The 19,633-nt window shown below is 47.5% G+C and overlaps 1 protein-coding gene across 36 annotated transcripts in view; it reads right to left on the minus strand.

The window, feature by feature from the left end:
- The window catches only part of rims2a (regulating synaptic membrane exocytosis 2a), a 226,296-nt gene that overhangs the window by 138,835 nt on the left and 67,828 nt on the right, over positions 1-19,633 (minus strand). For 5 of the 36 annotated variants that reach the window (XM_029736332.1, XM_029736322.1, XM_029736324.1 and 2 more), the window contains exon 1: positions 16,789-17,504. The exons of 27 other annotated variants lie outside the window; for them this stretch is intronic. In XM_029736332.1, coding sequence (XP_029592192.1) covers positions 16,789-16,910 — 122 coding nt within the window. In that variant the 5' untranslated portion in view covers positions 16,911-17,504. Of the gene's footprint in view, positions 1-16,788; positions 17,507-19,633 lie in introns of those variants that run through there. 4 more of the 36 variants (XM_029736333.1, XM_029736325.1, XM_029736321.1 and 1 more) reach the window with 3 other exon arrangements.

The raw sequence follows: 19,633 nt of genomic DNA on the forward strand, positions 1-19,633 counted from the left end.
GGGCAGCTGTCTAGCTCCATAGAAAGTGAGGAGGTAATGAAAAAGCAGTGGTGAGTCAGAGGATGGTTTAATAATCCCTGCTGCCCAAAATAACAGCTCAGGGATGGGGTTGGAAAGAGAGAGGCTGGGGGAGAGGCTGGGGTTGCTGGGGAGAGAGATGGGCTGGATGTAGGGATGGGCCTGAGGATGGATGTGGGCTGTGGCAGAGAGGGTGGTGATGGGGCTGAAGGATGGGGCTGGGGCTGTGGTAAGGAGAGAGACTGGGGCATGATGTAGGGATGGGGCATGGAAGGGAAGCTGGAGCTGAGGCTGGAGGTAGGGCTGAAGCTAGAATGTAGCGCTGGGGCTGTGGCTGGAGTATAGGGGTGGGGTACCGGGCTGGGGCTGTGGCTGGAGTATAGGGGTGGGGTACCGGGCTGGGGCTGTGGCTGGAGTATAGGGGTGGGGTACCGGGCTGGGGCTGTGGCTGGAGTATAGGGGTGGGGTACCGGGCTGGGGCTGTGGCTGGAGTATAGGGGTGGGGTACCGGGCTGGGGCTGTGGCTGGAGTATAGGGGTGGGGTACCGGGCTGGGGCTGTGGCTGGAGTATAGGGGTGGGGTACCGGGCTGGGGCTGTGGCTGGAGTATAGGGGTGGGGTACCGGGCTGGGGCTGTGGCTGGAGTATAGGGGTGGGGTACCGGGCTGGGGCTGAGGCTGGAGTATAGGGGTGGGGTACCGGGCTGGGGCTGAGGCTGGAGTATAGGGGTGGGGTACCGGGCTGGGGCTGAGGCTGGAGTATAGGGGTGGGGTACCGGGCTGGGGCTGAGGCTGGAGTATAGGGGTGGGGTACCGGGCTGGGGCTGTGGCTGGAGTATAGGGGTGGGGTACCGGGCTGGGGCTGAGGCTGGAGTATAGGGGTGGGGTACCGGGCTGGGGCTGTGGCTGGAGTATAGGGGTGGGGTACCGGGCTGGGGCTGAGGCTGGAGTATAGGGGTGGGGTACCGGGCTGGGGCTGTGGCTGGAGTATAGGGGTGGGGTACCGGGCTGGGGCTGTGGCTGGAGTATAGGGGTGGGGTACCGGGCTGGGGCTGTGGCTGGAGTATAGGGGTGGGGTACCGGGCTGGGACTGAGGCTGGAGTATAGGGGTGGGGTACCGGGCTGGGGCTGTGGCTGGAGTATAGGGGTGGGGTACCGGGCTGTGGCTGTGGCTGGAGTATAGGGGTGGGGTACCGGGCTGGGGTTGGAGTATAGGGGTGGGGTACCGGGCTGGGGCTGGGGCTGAGGCTGGAGTATAGGGGTGGGGTACCGGGCTGGGGCTGTGGCTGGAGTATAGGGGTGGGGTACCGGGCTGGGGCTGAGGCTGAAGTATAGGGGTGGGGTACCGGGCTGGGGCTGTGGCTGGAGTATAGGGGTGGGGTACCGGGCTGGGGCTGTGGCTGAGGCTGGAGTATAGGGGTGGGGTACCGGGCTGGTGCTGTGGCTGGAGTATAGGGGTGGGGTACCGGGCTGGGGCTGTGGCTGAGGCTGGAGTATAGGGGTGGGGTACCGGGCTGGGGCTGTGGCTGGAGTATAGGGGTGGGGTACCGGGCTGGGGCTGTGGCTGGAGTATAGGGGTGGGGTACCGGGCTGGGGCTGAGGCTGGAGTATAGGGGTGGGGTACCGGGCTGGGGCTGAGGCTGGAGTATAGGGGTGGGGTACCGGGCTGGGGCTGTGGCTGGAGTATAGGGGTGGGGTACCGGGCTGTGGCTGGAGTATAGGGGTGGGGTACCGGGCTGGGGCTGAGGCTGGAGTATAGGGGTGGGGTACCGGGCTGGGGCTGTGGCTGGAGTATAGGGGTGGGGTACCGGGCTGGGGCTGTGGCTGGAGTATAGGGGTGGGGTACCGGGCTGAGGCTGAGGCTGGAGTATAGGGGTGGGGTACCGGGCTGGGGCTGTGGCTGGAGTATAGGGGTGGGGTACCGGGCTGGGGCTGAGGCTGGAGTATAGGGGTGGGGTACCGGGCTGGGGCTGTGGCTGGAGTATAGGGGTGGGGTACCGGGCTGGGGCTGTGGCTGGAGTATAGGGGTGGGGTACCGGGCTGTGGCTGAGGCTGGAGTATAGGGGTGGGGTACCGGGCTGGGGCTGTGGCTGGAGTATAGGGGTGGGGTACCGGGCTGGGGCTGTGGCTGGAGTATAGGGGTGGGGTACCAGGCTAGGGTATAAGACTGGAGCTGGGGTTGGGGCTTGAGTATAGGGCTAGGGCTGGGGTATAGGTGCCTAGGCTTCTTTTCACAGGGGCTGTACTGCACACATACAACATCTACCCCTACTACCAACCCCTGTGGGTCTCATTATCAGACAAGGCTGCAGCCAGGCAGCACAACAGGACAAACAGCCAACCTCTGTCTTTGTCCCACCCACTCCACTGACGTCCCGATAGAGGAGGGGGAGAACAGCTCTCTATACGGGTGAATGATAAACAATGATGATGATCGTTCAAAACAAGCAGCAGGTTCAAGGATAGGCTGCCAGCTTCCCCTGTATACATTCTCTCTCACTAGCCTCTTTCACAACATGCATTTCAATAGAGGTACTACATACAGTACAGTACAGCAACCAGGTTACGAATCCTGAGTTATTAGCCAATCCGGTCTACTTCCACAGCAAACCAGTCCATCAAGCCAATGGGAAGCTTCCACAAGGTCATGTGACTCATCTTCTTATACACTCACCAATGGCAGCTCAGCAAGAACCAAGGTCCCTCAATTCCAACAAAGCACCCAGGCAACAGTCACACACACACAACACAGCATTCACACCCTGTTTAGCAACGCACAGTTAACGTACAGCTTGAAGGTTCCATAAATAAATAATCTGTTTCTTTATTTACCATGTCCTCTAGTGCCCTTTGAAGAGCACACTCAGAATACCACTACTGAAAATAAATTAATAAAATGTCACCACTGAATCTAGTCCATATTCCAGTGGAGAACAGGCAGTCCAGGAGAACCAACAACTATGAGAACCAGGAAAATCAACTAGTATTAGAACCAGGAGAACCAGCTATTATGAGAACCAGGAGAATCAACTAGTATGAGAACCAGGAGAATCAACTAGTATGAGAACCAGCTGAATCAATTGGTAAGAGAACCAGGAGAACAAACTAGTATGAGAACCAGGAGAATCAACTAGTATGAGAACCAGCTGAATCAATTGGTAAGAGAACCAGGAGAACAAACTAGTATGAGAACCAGCTAGTATGAGAACCAGCCGAATCAATTTGAAAGAGAACCAGGAGAACCAGGAGAACCAACTAGTAAGAAAACCAGGAGAACCAGCTAGTAAGAGAACCAGGAGAACAAACTAGTATGAGAACCAGCTAGTATGAGAACCAGCCGAATCAATTTGAAAGAGAACCAGGAGAACCAGGAGAACCAACTAGTAAGAAAACCAGGAGAACCAGCTAGTATGAGAACCAGCTGAATCAATTTGAAAGAGAACCAGGAGAACCAACTAGTAAGAAAACCAGGAGAACCAACTAGTATGAGAACCAGGAGAACCAGCTAGTAAGAGAACCAGGAGAACAAACTAGTATGAGAACCAGCTAGTATGAGAACCAGCCGAATCAATTTGAAAGAGAACCAGGAGAACCAACTAGTAAGAAACCAGGAGAACCAACTAGTATGAGAACCAGGAGAACCAACTAGTATGAGAACCAGGAGAACCAGCTAGTATGAGAACCAGCTGAATCAATTTGAAAGAGAACCAGGAGAACCAACTAGTAAGAAACCAGGAGAACCAACTAGTATGAGAACCAGGAGAACCAGCTAGTATGAGAACCAGCCGAATCAATTTGAAAGAGAACCAGGAGAACCAACTAGTGAGAGAACCAGGAGAACCAACTAGTATGAGAACCAGGAGAACCAGCTAGTATGAGAACCAGCTGAATCAATTTGAAAGAGAACCAGGAGAATCAACTAGTATGAGAACCAGGAGAAGCAACTAGTATTAGAACCAGGAGAACCAGTTAGTATGAAAACCAGGAGAATAAATTGGTATGAGTACCAGGAGAACAAGCTAGTATGAGAACCAGCCAAATCAATTGGTAAGAGAACCAGAAACAGCTAGTATAAGAACCAGAAGAATCAACTAGTTTGAGAACCAGGAAATCAACTAGTATTAGAACCAGGAAATCAACTAGTATTAGAACCAGGAGAATCAGGTAGTATGCGAACTAGGAGAATCAACTAGTATGAGAACCAGGAGAATCAACTAGTATGAGAACCATGAGAATCAACTAGTATGAGAACCAGGAGAATCAACTAGTATGAGAACCAGGAGAATCAACTAGTATGAGAACCAGGAGAATCAGGTAGTATGCGAACTAGGAGAATCAACTAGTATGAGAACCATGAGAATCAACTAGTATGAGAACCAGGAGAATCAACTAGTATGAGAACCAGGAGAATCAGGTAGTATGAGAACCAGGAGAATCAGGTAGTATGAGAACCAGGAGAACCAGCTAGAATAAGAAGCAGCCCTACAAGGTGATTGGTGACTATCTAGTGCTGTGTAGTCAGTAGAGATTAAAACACACTAATGCTTCAATGGATTTTTCCAACTTTGGAAAATCATGAACTAAAATAAGGAAATTGGTCCCGATTGGTTTGGTTTGTCAGGATAAAGTATAGGGCCAGTTACCTCCAAGCTGCCTCACACTTACCTCATTACCATGAGATACACTACAGTATGTTACAAACCCTATCTCTCTGGCTGTGGGACAGGAACCTTCTAGAAACTTGTGATCTGATGAGCCCTCTAGAACGTCGAACCTTATGTGATCTGATCTGATGAGCTCTCACGAACCGTATGAGATCTGATATATGAGCCTTCTAGAACCTTCTAGAACATAACCTCTTCAGTATGGCAAAGACCTTTAGTAAGCAAACCACACTCATGTAGGTGCCCATATTCCGAAGGAGACTGTGTGAGTAGTAACTGGCAACTCATATTGAGGAAAAATACACAGCAATTATGCAACAAAGCAAAAACATATGAGGAAAACATGAAGGAGCCCATTTCATTTCAGCGTTTTCAATTTAAATGCAGCCTTGTTCCACACCGGTAAGCACTGGATATTGCCTCTACCCTCTGCCTCAGGCACAGTTCAAGATAACCACTACAGCATCTATTCTTAACAGCCATCAATTATAAAAAATGTATTCTAGTAAGAGTGACTGGGGTGTGTGTGTGTGTTCCATGCTTTTCCAAAGGTGTATTGGAGGACAGTGTATTGTCCGGTCCTCCACTTGCCAGTTCAGACTACACTTCTTTTCAGATTTTAGAGACTCTTTCATCAACAAGGCATGGTCAAGTATCTCTCCAAAAGCTGTTTCTTCCGGTCACACTGTAGGCATTACCATGATCTGACTGTATATTGCATGTCACAAATACAGAGGTAGTTGTATAGCGCTGGAAGCCAATGAAAGGAAGGTTAAGTGTGTGTCCCAAATGGCACTAAACTCCCTATATAGTGCACTACTTTTGACCAGAGCCCTATGGGCCCTGGAGGGGTGGGGCTGCCATTCAGGAGAGGGGGAGGGAAGGTGGGGAGTTCCATCCACAGATATCCTATAAATCACTTCTGAATGTAAGTGTGGTATATTATATGTGAGTTTTACATATTATTCTGTGTGTAGTTCCAGCCCTGTCACAGCTCCAGTGGTGGGCGGCTGGGCTGCCGTGGAAGTTTCTCCTGGAAGGCCACCAAGATGGCCCCTGCTGTATGGCCCCAGGGCAGGCAGCCATGCATGCATAAGGCCCATCCTGACCCTCACACTCACTCTGTCTGTCTGAGAGATGGTAGCTCCCACATGCTACAGATGGATATCACTCGTGGAAACATCGAACAGCCTCAGCTGAGTACATATTTCGCCCGGTGCCAGAAAGCAAACAAATACACTGTTATGGCAGAGGCTGGGGCTGAGACATGTATTTGTCAAGTCCTTGTCTGTGGGCCTGCATCTACTGCAGCAATGACTTGGGTTCCTCATGAGATCCAACTGCTATAATCTAATAAAGGTGAGGGACCTCCAGTCCACATTGACTCCTGTGTACAGCAGTCCATAAGCCTGTTCCCAGCACTGTTTGTGCTGTCTTGCCAAATCCTATGACAATGACTATAGTAGTTGGCAAAACAGCATAAACTGATCTGGGAACAGGTCAGCAGTCCACTGCCTGAATCAGTGAATCCTCCCTGCCTTTCCAAAGGCCTTCCTGTGTCCCACACTACAGAGTACACGGCAATGACCTGTACAGGACATGTTAATGGTAATTGTTTGGGACGGGGCCTCTGATACACCTGATCTTAAAAGCCCTGGAAGAGAGAGGCTGGAGTTTGGAAATCGTTTCATCTTTGACAACAGTTATCTTCAAATTCCAAAACGCCCTTGAAATCTAGTTCCGCTATAGCCTCATAGAGCAGTGGAGTGGTCTAGTGGAGTGGTCTAGTGGAGTGGTCTAGTGGAGTGGTCCAGTGGAGTGGTCTAGTGGAAGTAAGTTGAGTGTACATTAGGTGACAAGAAGATACTTTTTTTTTACTGACAAACTGTGCAGAGAACTTCTCCATAAAGCAGAGGAAGGGGGGGGGGTGAATAAAAGGGGAGCTTGCCTGCATGGTAAAAAAATCATCATCATCTTCAAAGTCTGCTTCCTTCCTTCCTCTCTCACCACCACCACCCGAGATCAAATCAACTGCTATCCTAAAACCTAATGAACTAGTAAACACACTGAATTAAATTCATATTATATGCAGCTTCATTAATGCTGGGCAGGCAGCAGTCTCCAGAAATAACAGAGAGGGGAGGGGAGGGGAGTGGAGGGGGTGTTGCTCCCTCCATGTTTACTCAGCATAAACCTGCCAGGAAGAGGATCTTTTGATTACATCTCAGCAGCCCCCCTCACCCTCTTCCCTCTCCTCCGACACCCAGGCACTTTGTATCCTCTCATAGACCAGTTCATTCGCAGCACAAATGGAGAATGGAGTCTTAATGTACACGTGTGGGGGAGACAGAGACTGAGACAGAGAGCCTACCACTGTCATGACTTCCCCCGAAGTCGGTACCTCTTCTTGTTCGGCGGCATTCGTCGGTCGACGTCACCGGCCTTCTAGCCATCGCCGATCCACTTTTCATTTTCCATTTGTTTTGTCTTTGTTTTACACACCTGGTTTCAATTCCCCAATTACATGTTCCTTATTTAACCCTCTGTTTTCCCCATGGTTTTTGTGAGTGATTGTTTTATTGTAAGTTCGGTCCGATGTTTGTGGGCTTGGTATTACTTCATGTATTTGGACATTTTGAGTAAAGTTCATTGTGTTACTCATCTCTGCTGTCCTGCGCCTGAATCTTCTGCACCAGCTACACCCAGAACCTTACAATCACAGTGCATCATGGTGCAATGATTGCAAAATATGGCAATAATTAGTCTCATTGAGCCTCCAAATCAATATTGTAGAAGAGGATTGGAGTGGGGCTAGGATTTTTATTTTACCAGGGAAGATATATTAAGACCTAGGTCTCTTTTTCAAATGTGCCCTGCACAATACAACATAACTATACACAAAATATACACTAAAATACAAAAACACAGTCATGGGAAGCATGTGTAAAACATCACAAATCACCCACAAAAACAGTTACATTCCTCCACAAATAAGTCCCTATACAGTACTCTAACGTGCCCAAATGTCACCAGAACATTAAGGTGAAATGTATTTAGAATTCTGTTCCAGCAATACGGTGCTTTAAAACTAAAAGCAGATGTAGCTCACTGGATAGAGATGTTTAGATGAAGATTTCTTGATTGTTTCTTTATCACGTTGGTTCTCATGTATTTCTGGGTAATTGTAACGCCCTGGCCATAGAGAGGGGTTTTTTCTTTATTTTGGTTAGGCCAGGGTGTTACATTGGGTGGGCGTTCTATGTTCTGTTTCTATGTGTTTGTATTTCTTTGTTTTGGGCCGTGTGGCTCCCAAATCAGGCACAGCTGAAGTTCGTTGTTGTTGATTGGGAGTCACACATAAGTGCATGTTTTTCGTTGGGGTTTTGTGGGTAATTGTTTCTGTTCGTGTTACTGTGTTAAACGTGACAGGACTGTTTTGGTTGGCTGTTTATTGTTTTGTATTGTATAGTGTTCTTGCCATAATTAAATATATGACGAACACTAACTCCGCTGCATTTTGGTCTTCTTCCGACGACAGCCCTTACAGTAATTGAATAAATCTGAGCATGAAATGCAAATGAAATTGGGTCAAAGCCAGATAATTGTGGGTATTCATCAGCCAACCAAAAATATGATATTGCGCCATTAGGTCCATTGTGAATTTATTCAGTTATTTTAAAAAGGGACCAGTGTTTAGTGTAACACACACACATACAGCCACACACACACACACACACACACACACACACACACACACACACACACACACACACACACACACACACACACACACACACACACACACACACACACACACACACACACACAGAGTAAGTGTTGATTGTATTTCATGTGAGCTAGCAAGGCTTGATGTGGTGATAACGTTCCACTTGTTAGGGGCTAATGTGTGTCAGATATGTCATGAGTGTGTGTATGTGTGTGTTTGCAGGCGTGAGTGTGCGATAATTACGTTTGAAAAAATATGTAGTTAGAACAAAATAATAATTATAATTCGGTAGGTGCTTATATATTTTGTCCTGTTTTATTATTTCATTTTTTTTGCATATCCTACTCCCCTGAGACAAGGGGTTAAGTGCCTTGCTCAAGGACACATCGGCAGATTTTTCACCTTGTCGACTCTGGGATTCAAATTAGCGACCTCTCGGTTAATAGCCCAACGTTCTAACCGCTAGGCTACCAGCCACCCTATATTAACTACATATATCATAAATGCCTTATGACATTGACAATCAACGTCACGTCAACACATGGTAGTACTGTAAGTACACCACATCCATACACGCAGGGTTAACAATTTCTCTCTCTATTGAAGAAAAAGAACAGGATGAAATCAGGCATCTGGTTCACACCTGAAAGAGAAGCTTTTCAAAGAAGAAACGCCCCTTTGGGATGGGCTTCGAATTCACGCAACACACACACAACTTAGAGATGCCCCTCTCATACACACACACAAATGCACACACCACTTTGAATGGCACTCAGCCACCCTCTTTTCATGACAGTCCCATCAGCCGGATGAGACAGAGTTTGGGACCTCAGGCAGTGGAGGAGATGGATGTTCATACAGTACACATCCACTAAAGAAGGTCTGAAAAGCCCCCATGCTGGGCTTCACTGAAACGTTACTATTCCTGGCCATAATAAAGCTGATGCACGCACACACACACACACACACACACACACACACACACACACACACACACACACACACACACACGGTCCTTTTGAGAGAATCAGTGTCACTGTGTGAGCATGAAAGAGCCCAGATGTCCCTGTCACATTTGGAGACTGTCCTCTATCTCTTGTTGTGCTCCCTGTTCGCTCCACGACGCCTCTGTGTGCTTCGCTTTCCTCGAGGACAATGGCCGTTTCTAGGTGTAGCAGCACTATAGGTATTTTTGTTTGTGTTGTGTGTGGTGTGCGTTCCTGACATGATGACATCATATGTACCCTACCCGAGCACTGCTATCCTACAAATGGCAATTTAACCTCTTGTTGCTTTAAAACCCTTGTTGTTGTGCCTATGGGAGTCTCTCCACCTCTCTCTCTCCACCTCTCTCTCTCTCTCTCTCCATCTACAGTGCATTCAGAAAGTATTCAGACCCCTTCCCTTTTTCCACATTTTGTTACGTTACAGCCTTATTCTAAAATTGATTAAATAAAAACATCCTCATCAATCTACACACAATACCCCATCATAACAAAGTGAAAACAGGTTTTTAGAAATGTTTGCTAATTTATTCAAAATAAAAAACAGAAATACCTTATTTACATAAGTATTCAGACCATTTGCTATAAGACTCAAAATTGAGCTCAGGTGCATCCTGTTTCAATTGATCATCCTTGAGGTGTTTCTACAACTTGGAGTCCACCTGTGGTAAATTCAATTGACTGGACATGATTTGGAGGCACACACACCTGTCTATATAAAGTCCCACAGTTGACAGTGCATGTCAGAGCAAAAACCAAGCCATGAGGTCGAAGGAACTGTCCGTAGAGCTCAGAGACAGGCTTGTGTCGAGGCACAGATCTGGGGTACCAAAAAATGTCTGCAGCATTGAAGGTCCCCAAGAACACAGTGGCCTCCATCATTCTGAAATGGAAGATGTTTGGAACCACCAAGACCCTTCCTAGAGCTGGCCGCCCGGCCAAACTGAGCAATAGGGGGAGAAGGGCCTTGGTCAGAGAGGTGACCAAGAACCCGATGGTCACTCTGACAGAGCTCCAGAGTTCCTCTGTGAAGATGGGAGAACCTTCCAGAAGGACAACCATCTCTGCAGCCCTCCACCAATCTGGCTTTTATGGTAGAGTGGCCAGATGAAAGCCACTCCTCAGTGAAAGGCACATGACAGCCCGCTTGGAGTTTGCCAAAAGGCACCTAGAGGACACTCAGAACATTAAAAACAAGATTCCCTTGTCTGATAAAACCAAGATTGAACTCTTTGGCCTGAATGCCAAGCGTCACGTCTGTAGGAAACCTGGCACCATTACTACGGTGAAGCATGGTGGTGGCAGCATCATGCTGTGGGGATGTTTTTCAGCGGAAGGGACTGGGAGACTAGTCATGATAAAGGGAAAGATGAATGGAGCAAAGATCCTTGATGAAAACCTGCTCCAGAGTGCTCTGGACCTCAAACTGGGGTGAAGGTTCACCTTCCAACAGGACAACAACCCTAATCACACAGCCAAGACAACGCAGGGGGGGTTGTTTTTTGCAAAAAATTCGAAAAACCTGCTTTTGCTTTGTCATTATGGTGTATTATGTGAAGATTGATGAGGGGAAAAAAACAATTGAATCAATTATAGAATACGGCTGTAACGTAACAAAATGTGGAAAAAGTCAAAGGGTCTGAATACTTTCCGAATGCACTGTACCTCTCTCTCTCAGCAGTAGCAACCAGCAACAAGCCTTGAGCCTGGGACATTAGCCTGATGCTAATCTAGCCACTGAGCCAACCACCACTCCATCCATCTTCCTCCCTCAAGCCTCAGAACCCTGATGCTAAGATAGACCTATCTGTGAGAGCAGAGCAGAGCATATGGATTCTCACTCTGGTCTCTAGTATGCTTACACCCTATTTCCTATACTGTATTAGTTCACTACTTTTGAATAGAGCCCTTATACGTAGTGCATTATGTAGGGAATAGGGTACAAATGAAACTTGCTGATCACAAAGTCCCACAAGCTGCAGCCTGTCTATCTCTTTTCTATCTTTGTCACAATGATGACTGATGCCTGTGTATCTCAGCCTCCTCCGCTCCTCTCTTATCTTCTGCCTCCTCACCTACTCTTCTTATTTTATATTCTGCCTTTTCATCCTCCTCTTCTTATCTTCCTCCTCCTCATCCTCATTATGTCAACCTCTCTAGACTCAACCCCAATCCCCTGATCCACACACTGTGTATTCCCCTCCATCCACCCACCCACCACTTCTCTCCACTAACCTCCTGCTAGAAGAAGCAGAAGAAGAGAGCGAGACAGTGAGAGAGAGACAGAGATAGAGAGAGAGACAGAGTGAGAGAGAGAGAGAGAGAGAGAGAGAGAGAGAGAGAGAGAGAGAGAGAGAGAGAGAGAGAGAGAGTGAGAGTGAGAGTGAGAGCGAGAGAGGGGAGGGGAGGGGAGGGCTTCCCTGGTTCCAGACCAGACCAGACTAACACCAGGATTAACAATAGGGGACACCTCATGCCCTCTCTTGATTAGTACTGAGCGATTACCCGACATTTCAGTTATTTTGGGGTTTTAAACAACTAATTGACCAACATTGGTTCAATTATTTGAATTCCATTTCATTTGTTTTTTTCCATGCCCTCAATGCGCACATTACACAGTTTCTGAGATAAATCAGATCAACCCCGAACTGTGCGATGTAGTAGGGAGTTGTAGTTTCCAACAAGCCAATATTCTACATAGTTTAGTGCAGAAAACCTGGTAATTAACTACAATGACCATAATCGTACCTACGTGTCAAGTATGTTTCTTTTACGCCTGCTACCTAAAAGAAAGAAGAATGCGTGATCGAGAGGGATAGAGCAGCTGCTTGGTGAGGTATCTCTACCTGAAAATATATGATCTAAGTGATTGATAGTTGGTATTCAGCAGTCATTAAAGTATGCTTTATTTACTTTGAAGAACTACTAAAATAGTGATTTTGGCAGACAGCATAGGCAGCAGCTCTATAGAGATGAGATGATGACTTGGAATGAAATAATAAAGTTATCAAATAAAACAAATGTAATATACACAACAACTGAAATATTTTATTAAAGTATGGTAAATGTGAATAAATTATGGTTAATAAGTGATAAGCAGTAATGGGCAGTGACTACCATCATGGGACTTTCTTAAATTGTTTTATTCTGTGTTTTTACAGCATTCAACCCTCATAATGCATAGTGTACAGTCGTGGCCAAAAGTTTTTAGAATGACACAAATATTAATTTCCACAAAGTTTGCTGCTTCAGTGTCTTCAGATATTTTTGTCAGATGTTACGAATACTGAAGTATAATTACAAGCATTTCATAAGTGTCAAAGGCTTTTATTGACAATTACATGAAGTTGATGCAAAGAGTCAATATTTGCAGTGTTGACCCTTCTTTTTCAAGACCTCTGCAATCTGCCCTGGCATGCTGTCAATTAACTTCTGGTCCACATCCTGACTGATGGCAGCCCATTCTTGCATAATCAATGCTTGGAGTTTGTCAGAATTCGTGGGTTTTTGTTTGTCCACCCGCCTCTTGAGGATTGACCACAAGTTCTCAATGGGATTAAGGTCTGGGGAGTTTCCTGGCCATGGACCCAAAATATCGATGTTTTGTTCCCCGAGCCACTTAGTTATGACTTTTGCCTTATGGCAAGGTGCTCCATCATGCTGGAAAAGGCATTGTTCGTCACCAAACTGTTCCTGGATGGTTGGGAGAAGTTGCTCTCGGAGGATGTGTTGGTACCATTCTTTATTCATGGCTGTGTTCTTAGGCAAAATTGTGAGTGAGCCCACTCCCTTGGCTGAGAAGCAACTCCACACATGAATGGTCTCAGGATGCTTTACTGTTGGCATGACACAGGACTGATGGTAGCGCTCACCTTGTCTTCTCCGGACAAGCTTTTTTTTTTCCAGATGCCCCAAACAATCAGAAAGGGGATTCATCAGATGGAATGACTTTACCCCAGTCCTCAGCAGTCCAATCCCTGTACCTTTTGCAGAATATCAGTCTGTCCCTGATGTTTTTTCTGGAGAGGTGGCTTCTTTGCTGCCCTTCTTGACACCAGGCCATCCTCCAAAAGTCTTCGCCTCACTGTGCGTGCAGATGCACTCACACCTGCCTGCTGCCATTCCTGAGCAAGCTCTGTACTGGTGGTGCCCCGATCCCACAGCTGAATCAACTTTAGGAGACGGTCCTGGCGCTTGCTGGACTTTCTTGGCTGCCCTGAAGCCTTCTTCACAACAATTGAACCGCTCTCCTTGAAGTTCTTGATGATCCGATAAATGGTTGATTTAGGTGCAATCTTACTGGCAGCAATATCCTTGCCTGTGAAGCCCTTTTTGTGCAAAGCAATGATGACGGCACGTGTTTCCTTGCAGCTAACCATGATTGACAGAGGAAGAACAATGATTCCAAGCACCACCCTCCTTTTGAAGCTTCCAGTCTGTTATTCGAACTCAATCAGCATGACAGAGTGATCTCCAGCCTTGTCCTCGTCAACACTCACACCTGTGTTAACGAGAGAATCACTGACATGATGTCAACTGGTCCTTTTCTGGCAGGGCTGAAATGCAGTGGAAATGTTTTTTGGGATTCAGTTCATTTGCATGGCAAAGAGGGACTTTGCAATTAATTGCAATTCATCTGATCACTCTTCATAACATTCTGGAGTATATGCAAATTGCCATCATACAAACTGAGGCAGCAGACTTTGTGAAAATTAATATTTGTGTCATTCTCAAAACTTTTGGCCACTGTATTTAATGTTTTTAAAAATGACTGAAAACCGTGATATTTTAAAAACCAGCTGACCTCAAAAAGCACTAGGAACTACTATTGATCAAACATAATTACCATGGCACCCCGATAACTGCTGGAAAGGAGGGAGAAAGTAAAATGATGATTGAGGTCGATGACTAACTGAGTGACTGAGAGCACAGTGAAGAGCAGGCCATGCTGACTAGACTGTGTAGTTCTGACACGGTCCATGGCTTCATGTGATGAGACACATGATAATAAACTGATAATAAACAAACTGGTAGTGTGGGGGGGGGTGTATTGAATCAACTTATTCAATTCCAATAATGCTGCACAACCTCTATTATGCAGTGATCAGGCTTGACATCAGCTGCATGTGTTGCTTTTGGTCGGAGGCAAGCGTTTCCTGGAATCTGTCAAGCCAATGGGTTGATACAGCCCACAGCAGAGAGGAGGAGAGGAGCGACCCCACACCATGCCATGGCGCAGAAGCATTCATTCACGACTTCTAAGAACAGATTGTGGACCCTATTAGAACCTCTACTGACATACACATGCATAACACATAGAGATGGATCTCAATGCAGAACCCATTAGTGAGCCAGCAGACAGCATGTAGAGAGCCAGCAGACAGCATGTAGAGAGAGAGAGAGAGAGAGAGAGAGAGAGAGAGAGAGAGAGAGAGAGAGAGAGAGAAAGAAAGAGGGAGAGAGAGAGAGAGAGGGAGAGAGAGAGGGAGAGAGAGAGAGAGAGAGAGAGAGAGAGAGTCTGCTGTGGTTGGTCAGTGGTTGTCATCAGTACCCTGCAGTCAGTCCCACTACAGTAGTCTCTCAAAATGCAATGTAATGACGTTGAATCAACGTTGTAAACTGATTGGATTTGTCTAAATCCAATGACATGGTGAAATGTTTTGTTTATTTCCCGTTGAATTCACATTAGTTGACAACTCAACAAAATGTAAATTAAAACTTGACTTTGAATTGATGTCTGTGCCTAATGGGTTACTAGAAATCACTGGACAAATTCTACACCGTCAATCATAAGGTAGACAATGGCCCTCGTTCAATCTCTGGGTGCTGATCTAGAATGAGTTTTGCCTTTTAGATCATATGGAATGAGATTATATGGACGGGGGGACCAGCACTCCTTCTCTGAGACTCTTTATGAATATAGGCATTGAGGAACAGTGACAGTCTCTTGATCTTGTATCAAGTGGTCATGATTTAGTTGGTCCTTCAATATACAGTACAGTATGCTGACAGGGCAATGCCTGTCCTCCAGTCTTTCCTGTCTCTCCACTGATGTGTCTGGATGGATATGGGTTAGTTAGGCTACTATCGTATCCTCATATCCTCCTTATAGGCTTAAAGGGATACTTCGGGATTTTGGCAATGAGGCCCCTTATCATAATGGTATCCACGTGTTCATCTGACTCTGGGGAAGTAGATAAAGGGCCTCATTGCCAAAATCCTGAAGCATCCCTTTAAATAGTATCAAATGTAAATCGGTAAAACGTGATGATGACGATGACGATAATAGGCTAGTGTAGGAACACATATAGGCAGCTGTCTGTGTAAACCACACCTCCGTGGCTGAGTGAGAGTGGTGCTGCTGGGTATATGTAATGTGAGGGGGCAGAGAGCTAGCGAGGCCACATTGTGAATTATTTCTGAGGGAGAGATAAGAAAAAAAGAACATGAGGGAAAGACCCACAATCCCTAGAGACATGTGATGCATGTTGTATCTATAGGCTTGTTTCTGGGCTACAAAATGCCTGCTGCGCTTTCTCTTTCCCTAGACTACATCCCATTCTCTGCTGTATATCACACACACACACACATTTTATTACATTTACAGGAATTCCTCCATATTGCATAAGTGTGTAGTGGTTGGGCAGTATTTATGATCAATTTCCAAGATTATTTACCAAAAATAGTATGTATGATATGTAAATTACATTAATTATCTTCAGTGTTTAGCAAGAATCACAGTTACTGTAGGATAATACAAAACTGCTGACATGGCCATGGGAAAGAATCCAGTATTGGTGTGGGTTAGGAATGGAGGTAATTACCATAGCATAGCCTATGAAAAAGAGGGTCACAAATGACTCCAATGATTCGAGGCTGGAGCAATATTACGACATACCGTAATGTTATCCGCGCAAGCAGGCACAGCAGCCTATGACGACAACACACACATGCGGCAGCAGCGGTACACCGAGACAGAAACACACACACATCTCAGCATTATCACATTTTAGCCGTATTGTTTCACGACCGTTCCATCCAACACCACCCCCTCTCTTTCTCTCTCTCTGTCTCTCTGTCTCCGACTGTCTCTCTCTCTGTCTGTCTCTCTTTGTCTCTCTCTCTGTCTCTGTCTCTCTGTCTCTCTTTCTCTCTCTCTCTCTCTCTCTCTCTCTATATATATATCTCTCTGTGAGGAGGAATATCAACTGCAACTCCCCGGAAGGAAGGAAGGAAAGAAGGAAGGAAGGCGACATCTTCGCATAGCCTGCTGCGGATGGATCAATAAGCGAAACCCCCTCTCTTCGAATGGTCCTTTGACATACCAACGGGGGAAGCCCATCATAAATCATACATTCTTACAAAGGAATCACTCACCCGATGTTGCTCAACGCCTGCTCGAATAGCTCCGTCTGCAGAATGTTCTGAGGCGGCGTAAAAGCCTCATTAAAATGGGATAGAACGGAGCTACAAAATTGACGCAATGTATCAAACTGCATTTTCCTCCCTTTTCCTTCGTGTCTTTTATCCTCAGTATGGCCCTTTTCCTCATCCACCTGCGCTGCCTCGCTCTCCGTCCGGACCCGCGTCTGTCTATCCCCAGGGACGCATTAAACGCGAAGACGCCAATCAAGTTCCATATTTCTCCTGATCTTGGTAGAAAGAGTCCTTAAATGAAAAGCAGTCGAGGCTGGAATGTACAGTCATAATGCTCCGAACTTATCCCGACAAAATATAGCGGGCTGTAGCAGGATCTCTTTGCAGTGGAGGTGAGGAAAAAGAGAACGGAAAAAAGCAGCAGCGAGGCATCTTCCAGCAAAGCAAGCTTCACTTACCGGTGCATCGGGGGCAGACTCATACTCAACTCATCTTTCTCTCTGCCTATTAGAACACGCATACAACCACACACACACAACACACAAGCATTCGTTCACGCACACGCTTGCTGTATCCTTCTCTTTCTCATACTCTGGACCGCGCACGCAGATACAATACATGGGCGCGCAGAGATGCTGTCGTCAGTGCTTTTGCCATATATGACTGCCAACCATCAGCTCTCATAAGTAATAAGGGAGGAGGACAAGGCATTCTACTTCCTCTGGGAGAGGGGAGGGGAGAGGGGGAGAGAGTCTGAGAAAAGGAAGAGAAAGAAAAGGTGGACAAAGGGAATCAAATGGGCCTGACAGAGTTTACTCACAAATCAGACTGGATGATCCTCAGTGGGAGGACAGGGGAGGTTGTCTACTAACTCCAGCACGCTCATATGGGACTTACAGACATTAAGCAAAGGGCCATTTAACACAGAAGATAAGTGGCTAGACAGAAATGGCAGGTGTGAGTGAAGGCCAGCATGGATGGATGGATGCACAGCGTCTGTATAAGAAAGTTATATTCCATTTTAGAAACTGGGTGGTTCAAGCCCTGAATGCTGATTGGCTGACAGCCGTAGTATATCAGACCATGTACCACGGGTATGACAAAACATTTATTTTTACTGCTCTAATTACATTGGTAACCAGTTTATAATAGCAATAAGGCACCTCTGGGGTTTGTGGTATATTGCCAATATACCATGGCTAATGGCTGTATCCAGGCACTCCGCATTGCGTTGTGCATATATACCACACCCCCTGGCCATATACCACACCCCCTCATGCCTTATTGCTTAAGAATTCTATTCTGTCCTAAAGATGCCTAGATGGGATTTGCACTTCTCTCTGATCAATGGTTTATATAACGATCAGCATAAACACTAAGCATACAGTTATTCTGTCATTTACACAGAGGTTCATTTGATGAATAAGAGGTGGATTTAATATAATATTAGGTCACTTAAACCATAACCCCCAAAGCATCCAGATGTATTGGTGACTTGGTAAACAGGTTGAGCCACACTGTAATGCATCTCTGCAGGTACCTCCACTAGCTTGGGTGGGAAACACCCATCTCACTTCATGACCCCAATGTAACAAGTAACGGGCTGGATTTAAACTCATGTTAGCTTGCTGTGTTTCTCTTGTCCTGCTAACTAATACAATACTAATGTGCTGAACTTGGTTGGGGCTGGGGGCTGAGGCTAGGGTATAGGGTTTGGGTTGGGGATGGGGCTCAGCTGGGACTAGGGTTGAGGCTGAGCCAGGGTTGGGGCTCAGCTGGGACTAGGGTTGAGGCTGAGCCAGGGTTGGGGCTCAGCTGGGACTAGGGTTGAGGCTGAGCCAGAGTTGGGGCTAGGTGGGGCTAGGGTTGAGGCTGAGCCAGGGTTGGGGCTAGGTGGGACTAGGGTTGAGGCTGAGCCAGGGTTGGGGATAGGTGGGACTAGGGTTGAGGCTGAGCCAGGGTTGGGGCTAGGTGAGACTAGGGTTGAGGCTGAGCCAGGGTTGGGGATAGGTGGGACTAGGGTTGAGGCTGAGCCAGGGTTGGGGCTAGGAGGGACTAGGGTTGAGGCTGAGCCAGGGTTGGGGCTAGGTGGGGCTAGGGTTGAGGCTGAGCCAGGGTTGGGGCTAGGTGGCACTAGGGTTGAGGCTGAGCCAGGGTTGGGGCTAGGTGGGACTAGGGTTGAGGCTGAGCCAGGGTTGGGGCTAGGTGGGACTAGGGTTGAGGCTGAGCCAGGGTTGGGGATAGGTGGGACTAGAGTTGAGGCTGAGCCAGGGTTGGGGCTAGGTGGGACTAGGGTTGAGGCTGAGCCAGGGTTGGGGCTAGGTGGGACTAGGGTTGAGGCTGAGCCAGGGTTGGGGCTAGGTGGGACTAGGGTTTAGGCTGAGCCAGGGTTGGGGATAGGTGGGACTAGGGTTTAGGCTGAGCCAGGGTTGGGGCTAGGTGGGACTAGGGTTTAGGCTGAGCCAGGGTTGGGGATAGGTGGGACTAGGGTTGAGGCTGAGCCAGGGTTGGGGCTAGGTGGGACTAGGGTTTAGGCTGAGCCAGGGTTGGGGCTAGGTGGGACTAGGGTTTAGGCTGAGCCAGGGTTGGGGCTAGGTGGGACTAGGGTTTAGGCTGAGCCAGGGTTGGGGCTAGGTGGGACTAGGGTTAAGGCTAAGCCAGGGTTGGGGATAGGTGGGACTAGGGTTGAGGCTGAGCCAGGGTTGGGGCTAGGTGGGGCTAGGGTTGAGGCTGAGCCAGGGTTGGGGATAGGTGGGACTAGGGTTGAGGCTGAGCCAGGGTTGGGGCTAGGTGGGACTAGGGTTTAGGCTGAGCCAGGGTTGGGGCTAGGTGGGACTAGGGTTTA

This window comes from Salmo trutta, chromosome 37 (genome assembly GCF_901001165.1).
Source record: "Salmo trutta chromosome 37, fSalTru1.1, whole genome shotgun sequence".
Taxonomy (NCBI): Eukaryota; Metazoa; Chordata; class Actinopteri; order Salmoniformes; family Salmonidae; genus Salmo; species Salmo trutta.